Here is a 16106-nt window from a genome sequence, read left to right as displayed (position 1 = left end):
TATTTTTCCATCTTCTAAGATCTTCTTCTATTTCTCTCTTTAGGGTTCTGTAGTTTTCATTGTATAAGTCTTTCACCTCTTTTGTTAGGTTGATTCCAAAGTATTTTATTTTTTGGGGGGATATTGTGAATGGAGTGTTTTTCCTCATTTCCATTTCAGAGGATTTGTCGCTGATATACAGGAATGCCTTTGATTTATGCGTGTTGATTTTATATCCTGCCACTTTGCTGAATTCATTTATTAGTTCTAGTAGTTTTCTTTGTAGACCCTTTTGGGTCTTCTAGGTATAGAATCATGTCATCTGCAAATAGTGATAATTTAAGTTCTTCTTTTCCAATTTTTATGCCTTTAATTTCTTTCATCTGTCTAATTGCTCTGGCCAGTGTTTCGAGAACTATATTGAATAGAAGTGGTGATAGAGGGCATCCCTGTCTTGTTCCGGATTTTAGAGAGAATGCCTTTAACTTTTGTCCATTCAGAATGATGCTAGCCTGAGGCTTAGCATAGATAGCTTTTACAATGTCAAGGTAAGTTCCTGTTATCCCTAGTTTTTCTAGTGCTTTGAACATAAAGGGATGCTGTACTTTGTTGAATGCTTTTTCTGCATCTATCGAGATGATCATATGGTTCTTATTTTTAAGTCTATTGATGTGGTGAATAACATTTATTGATTTCCATATATTGAACCAGCCTTGCATCCCAGGGATGAATCCTACTTGATCATGGTGCACAATTTTTTTGATATGTTTTTTAATCCGATTCACCAGAATTTTATTGAGGATTTTTGCATCTAGGTTCATTAGAGATATTGGTCTGTAGTTTTCTTTCTTTGAAGTGTCTTTGTCTGGTTTAGGAATCAGGGTGATGTTGGCCTCATAGAATGAATTTGGAAGTTCTCCCTCTTTTTCTATTTTCTGAAATAGCTTGAAAAGTATTGGTATTGGTTCCTCTTTAAAGGTTTTGTAAAACTTTGCTGTATACCCATCCGGTCCTGGGCTTTTCTTAGTTGGTAGTCTTTTGATGGTTTTTTCTATTTCCTCAATTGATATTGGTCTGTTTAGGTTGTCTATATCCTCCTGACTCAATCTGGGCAGATCATATGACTTAAGAAATTTATCGATGCCTTCACTATCTTCTATTTTATTGTAGTATAAGGATTCAAAATAATTTCTGATTATCTTCTGTATTTCTGAAGTGTCCGTTGTGATGTTGCCTTTTTCATCCCGTATGCTAGTAATTTGAGTTCTCTCTCTTCTTCTCTTCGTTAGCATGGCTAAGGGTCTGTCGATTTTATTTATTTTTTCAAAGAACCAACTTTTAGTTTTGTCAATTTTTTCGATTGTTTCTTTTGTTTCGATTTCATTAATTTCAGCTCTGATTTTAATTATTTCTTGCCTTCTACTTCTTTTGCTGTTGTTTTGCTCTTCTTTTTCTAGGATTTTGAGATGAAGTATGAGATCATTTATTTGTTGGTTTTTTCTTTTTTTAAGGAATGAACTCCAAGCAATGAATTTTCCTCTTAGAACTGCTTTCAATGTGTCCCATAGATTCCGATATGTTGTGTCTGTGTTTTCATTTATCTCTAAGAATTTTTTAATTTCCTCCTTGATGTCTTCTATAACCCATTGATCATTCAGTAACCTATTGTTCATTCTCCAAGTGATGCATGATTTTTCCTTCCTTCTTTTATCGTTGATTTTCAGTTTCATTCCATTATGATCAGATAAGATGCATGGTATTATCTCTACTCCTTTATATTGTCTAAGAGTTGCCCTGTGACATAATATATGATCTATTTTTGAGAAGGATCCATGTGCTGCTGAGAAAAAAGTGTAACTGCTTGATGTTGGGTGGTATATTCTATATATGTCAATTAAGTCTAGGTTATTAATTGTGTTATTGAGTTCTGTAGTTTCCTTATTCAACTTTTGTTTGGAAGATCTGTCCAGTGGTGAGAGAGGCGTGTTGAAGTCTCCCATAATTATTGTATGATGGTCTATTAGACTCTTGAACTTGAGAAGAGTTTGCTTGATGAACATAGCTGCACCGTTGTTTGGGGCATATATATTTATGATTGTTATGTCTTGTTGGTGTATGGTTCCCTTGAGCAGTATGTAGTGTCCCTCTTTATCCCTTTTGTTAACTTTGGCTTGAAATCTATTTTATTTGATATGAGTATGGACACTCCTGCTTGTTTCCAAAGTCCATATGAGTGATATGATTTTTCCCAACCTTTCACCTTCAGTCTATGTATATCTTTTCCTATCAAATGCGTCTCCTGTAGGCAGCATATTGTTGGGTCTTGTTTTGTGATCCATTCTACTAGCCTGTGTCTCTTAATTGGTGAGTTTAAGCCATTAACATTTAGGGTTATTATTGTCTACTCAATATTTTATGTATTAAAGATAAGTGTTTTTAAGTCTTGTTGGTATCACTTAGTAGGCTGTTGGAGGTTTTTTTTTTTTTTTTCTAATAAAATTTCTTAAATTACAGTTCTGGCTATCATTCAGAGTGGTGTTACATTATTAGTAGGCATATTATCTCATCCAAGTCTTTTGATGTGAATGCAGCGTTTTAGACTTTTGCTTTTGTTCTTGTTTTTGTTTTTTAAATGCAGTAAATTATACATTATATTTCTTACGACAAAAAAACAGGATTCTGATCATCTGTTTTTGATGTGTGAGGAAAAGTTACATTTTAAAAATATCTTTCCATTTAATTCATAATTAAGTGCAAATATTCATACTGTACATCTTGCCCTCAAATGGTTATTTCTGCCTATAACAGGGTTAGCTATTTTTATACTCTGTGTATATATTTATTTATGTATAAATGTGATCACAGGATCATGGAATCAAAGGATGTGTGTATACACACACACAGACTCATACTAGAAGTTTCAAACTATAGTGCCTACAAAAACCAAGTAAATAGCAGAAGAGTTTTTTGGACCCTTAGTGTGGGCACTGTGACAAAGTCATGTTCCCATTTAAATGTAATAGTATTCACTCAACTCCCACCATTTTTCATCATGTAGAAACGTGAGCCCAGTCTTATAGGATTTTCTCATAATTCAGGAGATGTCAAGATTTTTATGTATGTCCTCCCAAATTTAATGTTGGAATCAAATTCAGAATTCTTACAAGCATTCTATAAGCCAAATAGCATATGCTGTGGGCTGTGTCAGTTTGAGCCATCATTTCACAACTTCTACTATATAAATATACAAATATAACAGATATGCACCTTTGAACACTTAATCTGATAGGTTTTTCCTAAGACCTATTGAAGTTCCTCTTTGAATTTTGGTTCTAGCAAGAAAGGAAAGGAGGGACCTGTGTCTAAGAACAGTTGTATTGTTAAGAGTCCTTTTTTCATCTGTAAATCCCTTTCAGTTAGTGACCTAGTCTAAAGGATACTTGTGATAAGTTCTATTCTAATTTTAAGAATTCTTCAGATAAATAGGTTTTTCATGCTTTATTAATAAGGTTTTATATTTTGGGAGAAATTCACAGATCTCTCTTGAAAATAATAGAAATAACCTTTAGATCAGGATTAATATTTCTTAATATAAAAAGTCTATAAACAATTTTTTACACTTCATTTACTTTTTAAAAATTCTAGGCAAGTGGTCAAACTATAAAAATCAAAAAACTTAACATCAAAGGAAAAAAGTGTAATGAATCGAAGAAAGGCAAGAAAGTAACTTTAACAGGGGATACTGAAGATGAAGACTCTGCATCTACAAGTAGTTCACTAAAAAGAGGAAACAAAGACCTCAAAAAAAGAAAAATGGAGGAAAATACTTCTATTAACTTATCAAAACAAGAAAGTTTTTCTTCTGTTAAGAAACCCAAAAGAGATGATTCTAAGGACCTAGCTCTTTGCAGGTATTATTTCAATTTTCATGTATTATGTAACATCCCATTTTATTTGTTTTAGAAACATTTTTACCACATTAAAGATTACTTTCTAAAATTTTATAAATATAAAAATGTATACTATAGTATAAGTGTAAGGCTATATTATCTTTTTTAATATATTTGCATTGACTTATTACTTTTAAAAGAGAGCAGAAAGAGACTACTAGGTGTGATAGCACACCTCTATAATCCCAGTGGCTCCGGAAGCTGAGGCAAGAGGATTTCGAGTCCAAAGCCAGCCTCATCAACTTATGGAGACACTAAGCAACTCAGCAAGACCCTGTCTCTAAATAAAATACAAAAAAGGGCTAGGATGTGGCTCAATGGTTAAGTGGGTTAAATCCCTAGTACCAAAAATAATGATAATAAAAACATAATTCTAAAGTATAGATACTGATTGCAAATATCATTTTCTTTAGTATGATCCTGACTGAAATGGAAACTCATGAGGATGCTTGGCCTTTCCTACTTCCTGTAAACTTGAAACTTGTACCTGGTTATAAGAAAGTTATTAAGAAACCTATGGACTTTTCCACAATTAGAGAGAAACTGAGTAACGGACAGTAAGTAAATCATTTCAGTTCAATAAATATTTATCAAATCCCCAATATGTGCTGTACATTTGCCTAGAGAGTCAAAGACATTTTACTTAATAGCAAACATACAAATCCCACTTTTAGAGGGACTTATGTTTGGCTAGGGTAGTTAGATATGAAAAACAAGTGAATTAAAATTATTTAAGGAATAAAAACAGTGTGATAAACCCATTTTTTGACAACAAACCAGACTAGGGGGGAAGGAAAAAGGTCAGAGGAACCTTTCAAAGTAACATATAAACTAGAGTTTGTATTGTACATTAATAGAATATTATCACCATCTCATGTGGATTTAACAAAATTAATATTTCATATTATTACCATATAGAATGAGATCATTGGCAATTTTAAAAATTAAGTGTTATAAGTTGTTGGAGAATATTGAAAATCCATCTATGGATATATAAGAAAATCTTCTCCTTTATTTTATGTTCTGCTTTCATTCTATCCCAAAAGTAAAGTGACTTCCTAGCCTTAGTTAGTGATCTTTGTCAGACCATCTCAAAATTGTGCCAGAGAGTTACCACTTAATTAGTGTAATTTAGATAGTTTAGGACAGTGTCCCACTTTGGAGCCACAAAAATGAGGATGTTCACTTGCAGAACAAAGACATTCCATGTGAGAATGGCCAGGATCCCCAGAGCTGTATTCTTTGGCCTATTTTCCCCTTGCTTTCTTTATTCCTACATACCAGATTAGCTTAATGTAGACTATGCCCATTACTTCAGGTGAAGTCAGAAAAAAATATGTAGAAATAGGAAATATACATTGAAAAAATAACTCTATATATATATATATATATATATATATATATATATATATATATATATAAACATATATATATATCAATTATATTATTTTGTTTTTACTATACTATATGTGGTATAGTTTTTCCATAACATTCTTTTGGTGGATATCACTGTGCTTGTGGATTTATATTCCACTTAGAAGAATTGAGTAGAATTTAAAACGTTCAATATCCCTCTCACATCAAGTGATTTGCTGGATTGAACAAATGACTGTAGTAGTTTATTTTGAGGACAAAATAACTGTATTTCAAAGAATTTTATTTGCTTTGTTTTACTTTTTTAAAAAATTACAGAAGGGATATTCCCAAACACAGGAAACATTGAAAACCATTAAATTGTTGGTTTTAAGATGAACCACACAGCAGAAATTGTTGTCTAGAGATGGCTTTTTCTGTCTGCCAAAAAATCAGATAAGTCTTCACTTCAGTAGTACAATGGAATTTATAATTAATACAGCCAGGCCGGAGATCTACATGTGAAAACTTAATAAGTGATTAACTCTTGATTCATGATCTTCCAATTCCTGGATGGAAGATCAGCCTAAAACTCAAAATATCCAAAACAAACAGGCTTAGAAATTGACACAAAATAACCAAAAAGGCTACAAAATCAAACTGGCTTTTGAGAATGAGTCCTGGTAAATGTCAGAAGTATAATCCTATTTGTGATGACAGCTGTGTGAGAGGTGAAATTCTGTGGATTCAGGCTCTCCTAACTTCATGTTGTTCGATTAAACCCAAAGTAATGAGTTGGAATCAAAACTCACAAACTATTTCAAACTTTTAGACAGTTCATAGAACACAGGGAAGGAAATATCTGCTCTAATGAATTTTTCTGGGTTCTGTTAGCTTTCCCATCCTTTTCTAAAGGAAAGGTACAAATAGAGTGTTGCACTCTTTTTTAACTAGAATCTCACCTATAATTCTCTACTGGATTCTGGTCTCCTTTACATTAATTATTAACTTTTTCTTACATAAGAAAGAGTGTAAAGGAGAGTAATATTCCTCAAAGTAACTTTAAAATATTTTATAAAAGTCATTTCCACACATTGTATTACATAAAATATCCAAAATAGGTAAATCTATAGAGACAGCAAGACTAGTGCTTGCCAAGGACTAGGGGAAGAAGCAACAGAGCATAACTGCTTATTGGTATAATTTTTCCTTCTGGAATGGTGATATTGTTTTGGAAATAGAAGTGATGGTAGCATAGTGTCATAACTATTAAATACCACTGAGTTATCCACTTCAAAATGACTTATTTGGTGTTGTATAAATTTCTTTACCTCAAGTTTTAGAAAAGTAAATAATCCCCAGAAAAAGAAGAAAATGAATGAAGTTATATAAGGGCTGACTTCAGTCTTCTTTAGCATATCAGAGATAAATAAATTTTATTTCTTTCAGTATGGAACATATTAGGAAGAGGGAGTGAAATGTTGTACAAGGTATTTTATGAAAGAAATAAAAAGCCACTTTTACATGGCCTCAGAGCTTTAGTGGCTCATAGGGTATTTATAATGGTTAAATTATTTTAGTATCAAGCTTGTTGTAGATTATAATTAATATAATATTTAAATTTCCAAAAGCCTTCTTCCAAAATGTATTGAATTGGCCAGAGATGGCTGCAAGTGACTACTTATTTCTCACTAATAAGTTTAGTCAGATACATTTATTTTTCTGTTCTCATCTCAGTATTCTTGCAGAGAAAGAGAATTGAGCTTATCCCACTAGAAAAGCCCTGAAGTCATAGTATCTCTTTATCTTATTAGAGAGCAGTCGCTCATAATATTACCTCTGGTAAAGAGAGAGCACATGGATTTGGGGGGTTTTTTTCTTTGGGTGGTTTTTTTGTTTTTGTTTTTGTTTTTGTTTTTGCTTGTTTTGGTTCATCATACAGTATTCTCCCCTTCCATGTTTGGACAAACCATGGATAATACTATGCTTTTTCTTATACATACATCTCATGATAAAATTTAACTTATATAAATTAGACACTAAGAAAGCAACAGCAATAATAATAGAACAATTTTAACAGTATTCTATAATAGAAGTTATGTTAACATACACTTGCTCTTTCTCTCCCTCTGGAATTTACCATTTAATGTTTAACACTTTTGACCATGGCTAACTGAAACCACAGAAAGTGAAACTGGGTGGTAGTTTTACTTCCATCACTGGACGGTAGTAGGAGTGGGGTTCTCCAGTGCTTGAGCAAAAGATCATATTTGAAAAGAGAAGAGAAATGGGGAAGATTTAGCCCAAAGTAGCACATCCTAGAATTGTACAGCATAAGAAGTATTTACATAATTTTTCACTGCAACTGAACCCATTTGAATGTGGATAACAGAATACACAAGTGAATACTGTTGGTCAAAGGAATCAATAAACTAGTCAGGAGGAGTTCTGTAACAGAATTGTGACACAAGTCAAACAGGAAATGGGATGTAGGGGAATTACCAGTTAATTGAAAAATATCTTGATCTTAAGGGAAATCTGGGTGGGTTTTTTTTTCCATTTAATCTGTATATAAACAAGTATAATTTAGAACACATGGCATTTTTAAATGTTACATTCATAAGAGTGTTTACATATTTTTGTATCAGTTGAAATAGTTATATTAAACTGCCTTTTTCCTTTCAGTTTTCTTGTTTTACATCTTTTTTAACCATTTCATTTGCTTACAGAACAAAACTAATGAAACCAGTCTCTAATTATGTGTTTTCTTACAGGTATCCAAACCTTGAAACCTTTGCTGTAGATGTCAGGCTTGTTTTTGACAACTGTGAAACATTTAATGAAGATGATTCTGATATAGGCAGAGCTGGCCACAATATGAGGAAATATTTTGAAAAAAAATGGACAGATACTTTCAAAGTGAGCTGAAGTTATAATACTCTCTTTATTTTTTTTCCTTTTAAACAAAGACAAATGAGACCAGCAATGTGAACTGTATTTACATAAATGTGCAAGGCACATACAAAATGACTTTTTTTTCCTTAAAATAAGTATCAGAAGATATACCATTTTTAAAGGCTTCACTCCTATGACAACCAAAACCTTTGGTTATTGGTTTGTGTGATTTATCAGCTAATTTAGGTAGAACAGGGAAGCACACCCAAAGAATTTTCAAAGGAAAGGGTGTTATAGTGCAATAGCAGTTAAAATATATCAAATCGCACTGAATATTCAACACCAGAGCTCTAATGTGGGAAATGGTTCTCCTTTCCCTCTCAATAAATATCTATTTTTCATTTTTTTACTTTGTAGTTTATTTTTTAGTGAATGTATTTAATTTTATGAATTATTTATGATTAAACCACATCCAGAATCTTCGTTTTCTGTGAAAAGGAAGAACTAGAAAATTGCTTTAAATCTTGAAAATACAACAAGGAATGTTTTAAAATATAAAACAAAGCCAAGTTAAACTGTTTACACTGATGTGCTATAAAAGCACCAAAAATAAACTTTACTGTAGAGTTACAAGTACATTTATATATATATATATACATATATATATATATATGTTGCTGCATCACTTGTGTAGTTAAATTGTATTTCAAGACAGTGAAAAAGATTGACATGTATATACTGTTCATTATTGTTTATATTAAGTCTTGTTTTAAATATGTATTATGTGTATATATTGTTTGCAGACATTATTGTTTATGCCTTAGAAGGACTGTAGCATTATTTTAGTCTGAAGGTGATGATAGCTATACAGCTTGTACAGTAATTATCCTCTACCAACACTGTGGCGTCTCCCTAATCTTGGTAGTGCCTGCCTTTGAAACAGGGTGTAGGGGATATTAGTTTTCCATTTTTCTATTTTGTTATATAATTTTAAGCCACCAGGGCCTAAATTAAAGTATAATCATTTGTATCCATGTGGAATAAAATCGTGACAATTTCCTACACACACAGTATTTTTTCATAGAGACATTTCCCTCCCATTTGCCTTGCCTCAGAAATAAATTTAAAAGACATTTGTAACCACTGTGTTTTATCTACTGTGTGTTGTGGTGGCCTGTTGGAGGCAAATAGATCAGAATTTTTTTTGTACTTATGTAAGAGTACTTGAAGTTTTATTTAAAATAAAATGTTGTGGAAAAGGTAGCATTCTTTTTTTTTTTTTTAAGAGTGTTATTTTTCACTATGTGTGGCACGGATACAATAAAAAAAAACTTTTACAAACTAGTTTTTTTTTTTTTTTTAGTTTTTCTTAATGAACTTGAAAATACATTGGTTTCAAAAAGCCAGTTAATTTAAATTTTGATTTTACAGAGTCCTACAGGAGGACCAGTGTGTGGAGTGTGGTTCAGAGAGCACTGGGCTGGGTGAAAGTAGATGGGTATACATAGACCCTTTGAGTTTCATGAAGCTGTAAACCTTTCTCAACCTTGTTTTATTTCTTGTTTCACATTTTCATTATGAAATATTAGCATACATTTTTAAGATCTTGTTCTAAAATGAGAAATATCTCTATTAACACTGTCTTATTCAGTCATAAGAAAAATTGATTATATAAGCTAGTATAATAACCCGTGAGACACAAATTTAGTCATTCAAGAAATAGAACTGATGCTTTGCTGGGCCTTCTGCTGGACATCAGGGAATCATTGGTAACTAAGACAGGACCTGTCCTCAGGAAGTTTACAGCCTTATGAAGCGGACCTTAGATAATGTCCACTTCTTTTTTATTTCATTGCAGTGATGGGTATCACCTGTGCTCACTAGGCAGGTGCTCTTCACTGAGCTACATCCCCAGCTCAGAAGTAGTCTTCACTGCTATTAATAGTGAAGAAAATATAAAAGTTTTGGAGATAATGTCCCCTACTTGAAAATGCTTCAAAGCAGAGAGTAATTCCCAGAATCCTGAGATTGTTTGTGAAGACTAATATGAAAATCAGCTGTTATTATATAAATATGTCTGTTTCAGTTAAGCAAATATTGCAGTGATGCCTTGAGGGGCTAGTGCTTAAACAAAAATAACCATGTGGAACAGAGAACAAGGTGGCTCTGTGAATAAAATATCTGGTTTTAATTGTTATAGTTCTTAAAGTATAGGTTTTAGTTCTGACAGGGATTACATGGGGATTCTTCTTCATAAGGTTTTTTATTGTTGTTGTTTGGGGGTTTTTTTATTTGTTTGTTTGTTTGTTTGTTTGTTTTTGCCTTATGGGTCATACATGCTTATATTAATTTGTATTAGGTAATACATAAGGAACTTGATAATAACATGTCTGGTGAGAAAAATGCTTAAATATATATACAAATAAATTTCCAAGAATAGTAATTTTCTTTTAAAAATAAATAAGATATCTCTGAGAAAAAGGAAAGCTTGGTTAAACACTGGCTACTTTGGATTGATACCTTCATTGTTGTAACTAAGGAGAGGTAGCTATTGAAGGTAGTAGTGGGCATTGACCCAAAAGCACTGCAGCTAGGTGACAGTTTTTACCATATGCCCATGGGTCACTTGTTATGTCAATGACTCAGTGTACTCATGGTGCCAAAGGTTGGGCTTATTCTCTTTGATTCTTTTTTTCACAAAACTTACATTAATTGCAAACAAACAGATGGTGGGGGGGAATTGTTAGAAAAGTACAACATATAAGGTTAAGAATTTTAGAATGTCTTACATTCTGCCCTAATGGCAGCATACTAGCAACAATAAATGGTTCCTATTGCTTCCTGGAGTATTTAGGACTTATTCCCCATAAAACCAATATTATTGTACTGTAGTTAAAAAAATCCTAACAATTGTGCATACATAATTGCAAGAATGCACAACATATTTTCGTTAAGTTAATTAGGATTTAACTAGAACCTTTTTGGTTTTAATCTAAATGCCCTGTAATTTGTTTAAAAAAAAACAACTGGCATACCTTCAAATTTAGATTTAGATTATCTCTCAAAGGGGTGACTAGAATCCACTATTATTAAACCCAAGAAGAAAGAAGAAGCAGTATATATAGGCAGAATATTAGTTGTTAACAGCAGTGAACATTAAATAGGTAAAAATTAATAAGTCCAATCTAGGGATTCTGAGAATTACAGAATTACTCTCTGCTTTGAAAAAAAAAACTAAACCTCAAGTTAATTACTACAAATGTGAAGATTATATTTTTATTTTTTCTTTTTTTAATATTTATTTTTTAGTTGTAGTTGTTTTATTATTTTTATGCGATGCTGAGGATTGAACCCAGGGCCTTGCACATGGAAGGTGAGTGCTCTATTGCTGAGCCACAACCCCATCCCAAGGTGATATTTTTCTTTTTTTCAATTCCCAAATAAAATTTGTTACAAGCACTAATTTTTCTCAAATTTAGGAAGGATCTAATCTGTTTGGGGTTCTTGATACATCCCTCTGTGCTCCTCTTTTTCATCCCCTGTACTCCATGTCTTTTCAGGACATTCAAAATCCTGCTCCTTCAGCCTTCTCTCATTAAAGACATTCTCAGCAAGGAAATCTGATATTTCATTTGCTTGTTATTATAAATTTAACTTGTAGATGACTTCTCCCAAGATTATTTGCATTTTAAATATCTTTTAAAAATTGAAGAGATTTTTGAAGAGATTTGTATTCTGTTAAAAGAATTTCATTCTAAGGAGATGAGGGGAGAAAATTGTTTACCAGAGGGAGTAGGGGCTGGCTCTGGTGATCCCGAAAGACCACATTTGGCCATTCACCCCAGATTGGGAAGAAACAGGGTCTATATCTTCAGCCCTGTCTTCTGGGTACTGACAAGAGCTTCAGGATTATGTAGAGAAGAAACAAAAGGAAGGTTGAGGCATAGAAAGAGATATGCAGAGTCAACAGTTTTGGTCAAACTATGGTATATCAGAATGATGGCCATGTGGAGCCTAGTCAAGCAATAAGAAAGTTGCTGCTCTTTGGGAGTAATTTTGTCACACATGTTTATCAGAGATACCTGTTCCTGGACTCCAAGCTGACTGCAGGAGAGGATAACTCAGAAAGAATAAGTCAGAAAGGCAAGAGGAGTTAGCTAAGACAGTGACTGAGTTTTCTTTCAGGTTTAGGGCAATGACTGGAGACTTTAAGATGTCACTCCAGTGGTGTGAAACAGGATGTTGTAAAAGGTGGTGGTTGATTATGAAGTACCTGCAAATCCTTAACATATCTTATTAATTCTTATCTTGGTTTCTTCAGCCTTGAAGGAGGAGGATTACTAGCTTTTAACAAAAATACTCCTTAAATGATTAAGATGTCTATGTGTGGAGTAATATTCTAACCTAAAGTTTAAGGTAGGGAAGGATGCAGATACAAGATAAAATCGGAGATGTCAAGCTTTTATCCCATTTTCAGTTGTGCAAGGCATCTGAACGCCCAATGAAGAGTCAGCACTTATTTAGGAAAGGCAACTTCTACATCCCTATAACAGTATTTTATGAGAACTGAAATTTCCTTCTCACAGGGATGCAACTTATTAAAAATACAGCATAGGGAAATGAGAAGGACTTATCTTCTAGGACTCCTGCTTCATTCAATAAGATCTCTTTTAGATATGCTTGGGTCACATTACAACTCTACCAGAAAAAAAAAAAAAAAGTTTTTTCTTAAAACCCAAGTTAAGTGACATAATGAATTACTCTTCTCAATTCATGGCATACACTTCACATTGTTCTTGCCAAGCCTCTCTTATTTTTCTTGGTTCTTTACTTTCTCTCCAATTCCCTTTCCCCCATATATAATCATCTTTTTAAAAAATATATTTACTTTTAGTTGTAGTTGGACACAATACCTTTATTTTATTCATTTATTTTTATGTGGTGCTGAGGATTACACCATAGGGTCTTGCGCGTGCGAGGCAAGCGCTCTACTACTGAGCCACAACCCCAGCCCCCCACCCCATATATAACCATCCTTAATATGTTTTTCCAGCTAACCTTTTATGTATATATTTAGCCATATATGTCTTTAAATATGTATATGGGAATATGTGTATGTGTATGCATGAGCCCGCACGTGCACTTGTGTATAGATAGTGGTTTTTAAAACATGGGAGTTGAATTATGCTGTAAATCTTACTGTTTTTTATTGTGTATTTCTTTTGAATTGAAAAAAAAATGTTACTTTTGATTCCTGCAAGTTATTCTCACAGTTAATATCACAGTTTACTTACAAATTTCACTACGAACAAAAATCTAAATTGCCTGCAACCGTGTGTCACTGCTATATTACTGGCATGACTGACTGTTGTAATACATAACCTTGGATATGGAAGCCAGTTTCCAAGACAACCCCAAACATTCCTAGCCTTCTAGTTTCATGTTTCATATTGTATCAGGGTTAGTCTCTTTGACTACATCTGGCAGTGATGGCATGCAAATCCTAGATTGAGACATAAAATACATTTGTTCATTCTACCATGTTCCTTTGGATCAATTGCTCTGGGTAAAGCCAACCACTATATTATGAGGACATTCTAGCAGCCCTTTGGAATAGCCAGTCACTAGCACCAGCTTTGCTAGCCATGTGACTGATGCATCTTAGAAGTGATCTTCAACCCAAGTCAAACATGACTGAAGCCCCAACCAGCATCCTTTTGGGGGGACCGGAGAGCAGTTAGTACTAGGGATTGAACTCAGGGGCACTCAACCACTGAACCTCATCCCCAACTGTATTTTGTATTTTATGGACAAGGTCTCACTTAGTTGCTTAGTTCACTTGTACTTTGAACTCGCCATCTTCTGCCTCAGCCTTCTGAGGCACTGAGATTACAGGTGTGCGTTACCATGCCCGGCTCCCAACCAACATCTTGACTGCAACTTGAGAGACCCTGATGAGCCAGAATTTCACAGCTAAGCGATTCCTGAATTCATGACCCACAGAAACCATGAGATAATAAATGTTTGCTGTTTTTATAAACCCCTCAGTTTTGAGTAATTTGTTTGTACACAATAGGTAAATAATATACTGTGATTACAGTTTCTCTAAGAGCTATGTATAGGGGAGAATTCCTACATTGTTAGATGTATTATTTTTATGCGGTGCTGAGGATTACACCATAGCTTTCCATGAGTTTGCCAATATTGCTGTCCATAGACAACTACAGCAGTTTACACTCCCATGGTAGTGTAAAATGCAGCAGTGGTGTTACTGGAGCCAACATTAATTTATGAATCATCATAGCAAAAGCAGTATTTGAAAGTGTTGTAGATAGGGACTTGGTGAAATCCAGGGTTAAAGGAAAAACTGATTTAGATTTTTTGGACCTTCACAAAAAAGAACTTTGCACCTTAGCTTTTGAATCCAGGCAGAGGCAGTGACAAAATTAGTATCTGATATCTCTTTGTAGTTTCTCTACCCATCATACCCATGAAGATCATTTGGACTGTTCTTACTGTGTACCTAAAGCAAAACTTTATGGGGTACACTAGAAATTGTATGTAATTCACTCTTTTAAAAAAAATTAAATTGAGACAGTTTTTGAAACTAATAAGCTAAATTTCTAAGAATACCCTTATTCTCCCTGAACACCCATTATATCCTAAAAAATAGTTCTGATAATCATAGTAATGGGTATCAAAGAATGCATTTTAATCTTGCAGAATTCAGTAGTGAATGATAAAGAGAAATAAGGCTTATATAGATTTGGGAATAGAACTTGGACTGAGGTAAAAGGAAAGTCCAATGAGTTCCATAGGTCACCAAAAGTTAGTTGTATGACATTGATTTACATGGAGATAGTAAAAGGCCTTGAGAGGCTAGGTACTTATTCCTTCAACTCACAGAAGCTTTTTACAACTTATTATGAATGCTGGATGCAAAACTAAAACAACCTTTATGTTCATTGTGCCAAATATCAATTCTTTTGAATGCCAAAGTGACTTAAAACAAATGCAGAATCTATTCAGTCATTACAGATTATAATGTAGTCAAGCATGGTGTCACACACCTGTAATTCTAGCTTACTCAGGAGGTTGAGGTGAAGGGATCACCAGTTCTAGGCTGGGCTCAGCAACTATCAAGAACCTGTATCAAAATAAAAAGGGCTGGGGATGTAACTCAGTGGTAGGGCAGTGAATTTTAAAAAATGTAAATCTATGTAAATATTGATAAATTAAGTTTTTTTTTTAAAAAAAAAAAAAAGCTGATACCTAGTGTGATGGTGATGCCTGTGGCAAGATAATAACAAGTTTGAGACGAACCTGAGCAATTTACTGAAACCTAGTCTCAAAAATTAAAAAAGGGTTAGGGAAATGATTCTAGCAGAGCACTTACCTAGCATGTGAAGGTCCTGGGTTCAAGCCCCATTACCACTGCTATATACACAAAAGTTATAGAATGTACTCTATTTCTGTTAAAATATATTTAATACAGGGCTAGAGTTGTGGCTCAGTGGTAGAGCGCTTGCCTAGCACATATGAGGCACTGGGTTCAATCCTCAGCACCATATAAAAATACATAAAGGTATTGTGTCCATCTACAATTTTAAAAATTAAATATAAATTTATATATATATAGTAAATGTACTTTGCATGGGAAAATTCTGAAGGAATTTTTATTTTTTTTTAGAAACAAATAATTATTGAATTTATTTCAGTTACCTTACATACTACACATGCTTGTTTTAGGTCCCGGAAATTCTATAATTCTTTCATGGGAACACACACACACAGAAACAGAATCTGTAATCAGTTGGAAATGTATGTTTCCACCAAACTTTCATCAGATTGTGGCCTACTGCACATGTTTAAGGAATTATATGTTGATAAAGTATTTTTAAATTAAGCAAGTTAGTAAATAAATATGAG

At 33.4% G+C, this 16106-nt stretch overlaps 1 protein-coding gene across 18 annotated transcripts in view; it reads left to right on the top strand.

Annotated features, from left to right (window-relative positions):
• Nucleotides 1-11370, top strand: part of BAZ2B (bromodomain adjacent to zinc finger domain 2B) — a 373522-nt gene extending 362152 nt beyond the window's left edge. For 8 of the 18 annotated variants that reach the window (XM_081261487.1, XM_081261490.1, XM_081261485.1 and 5 more), the window contains 3 exons: nucleotides 3625-3890; nucleotides 4343-4486; nucleotides 8057-11369. In XM_081261487.1, the coding sequence (XP_081117613.1) occupies nucleotides 3625-3890; nucleotides 4343-4486; nucleotides 8057-8210 (564 nt within the window). In that variant the 3' untranslated portion in view covers nucleotides 8211-11369. Of the gene's footprint in view, nucleotides 1-3624; nucleotides 3891-4342; nucleotides 4487-8056 lie in introns of those variants that run through there. The other 10 variants (XM_081261478.1, XM_081261491.1, XM_081261481.1 and 7 more) reach the window with 4 other exon arrangements.
• Nucleotides 11371-16106: the final 4736 nt, after the last annotated feature.

The sequence above is a fragment of the Spermophilus citellus genome (genome assembly GCF_964194105.1).
Source record: "Spermophilus citellus genome assembly, chromosome: 11".
Lineage (NCBI taxonomy): Eukaryota > Metazoa > Chordata > Mammalia > Rodentia > Sciuridae > Spermophilus > Spermophilus citellus.
Note: the sequence above shows the minus strand (reverse complement) of the source record. Positions and strands in the feature narration are given on the sequence as shown.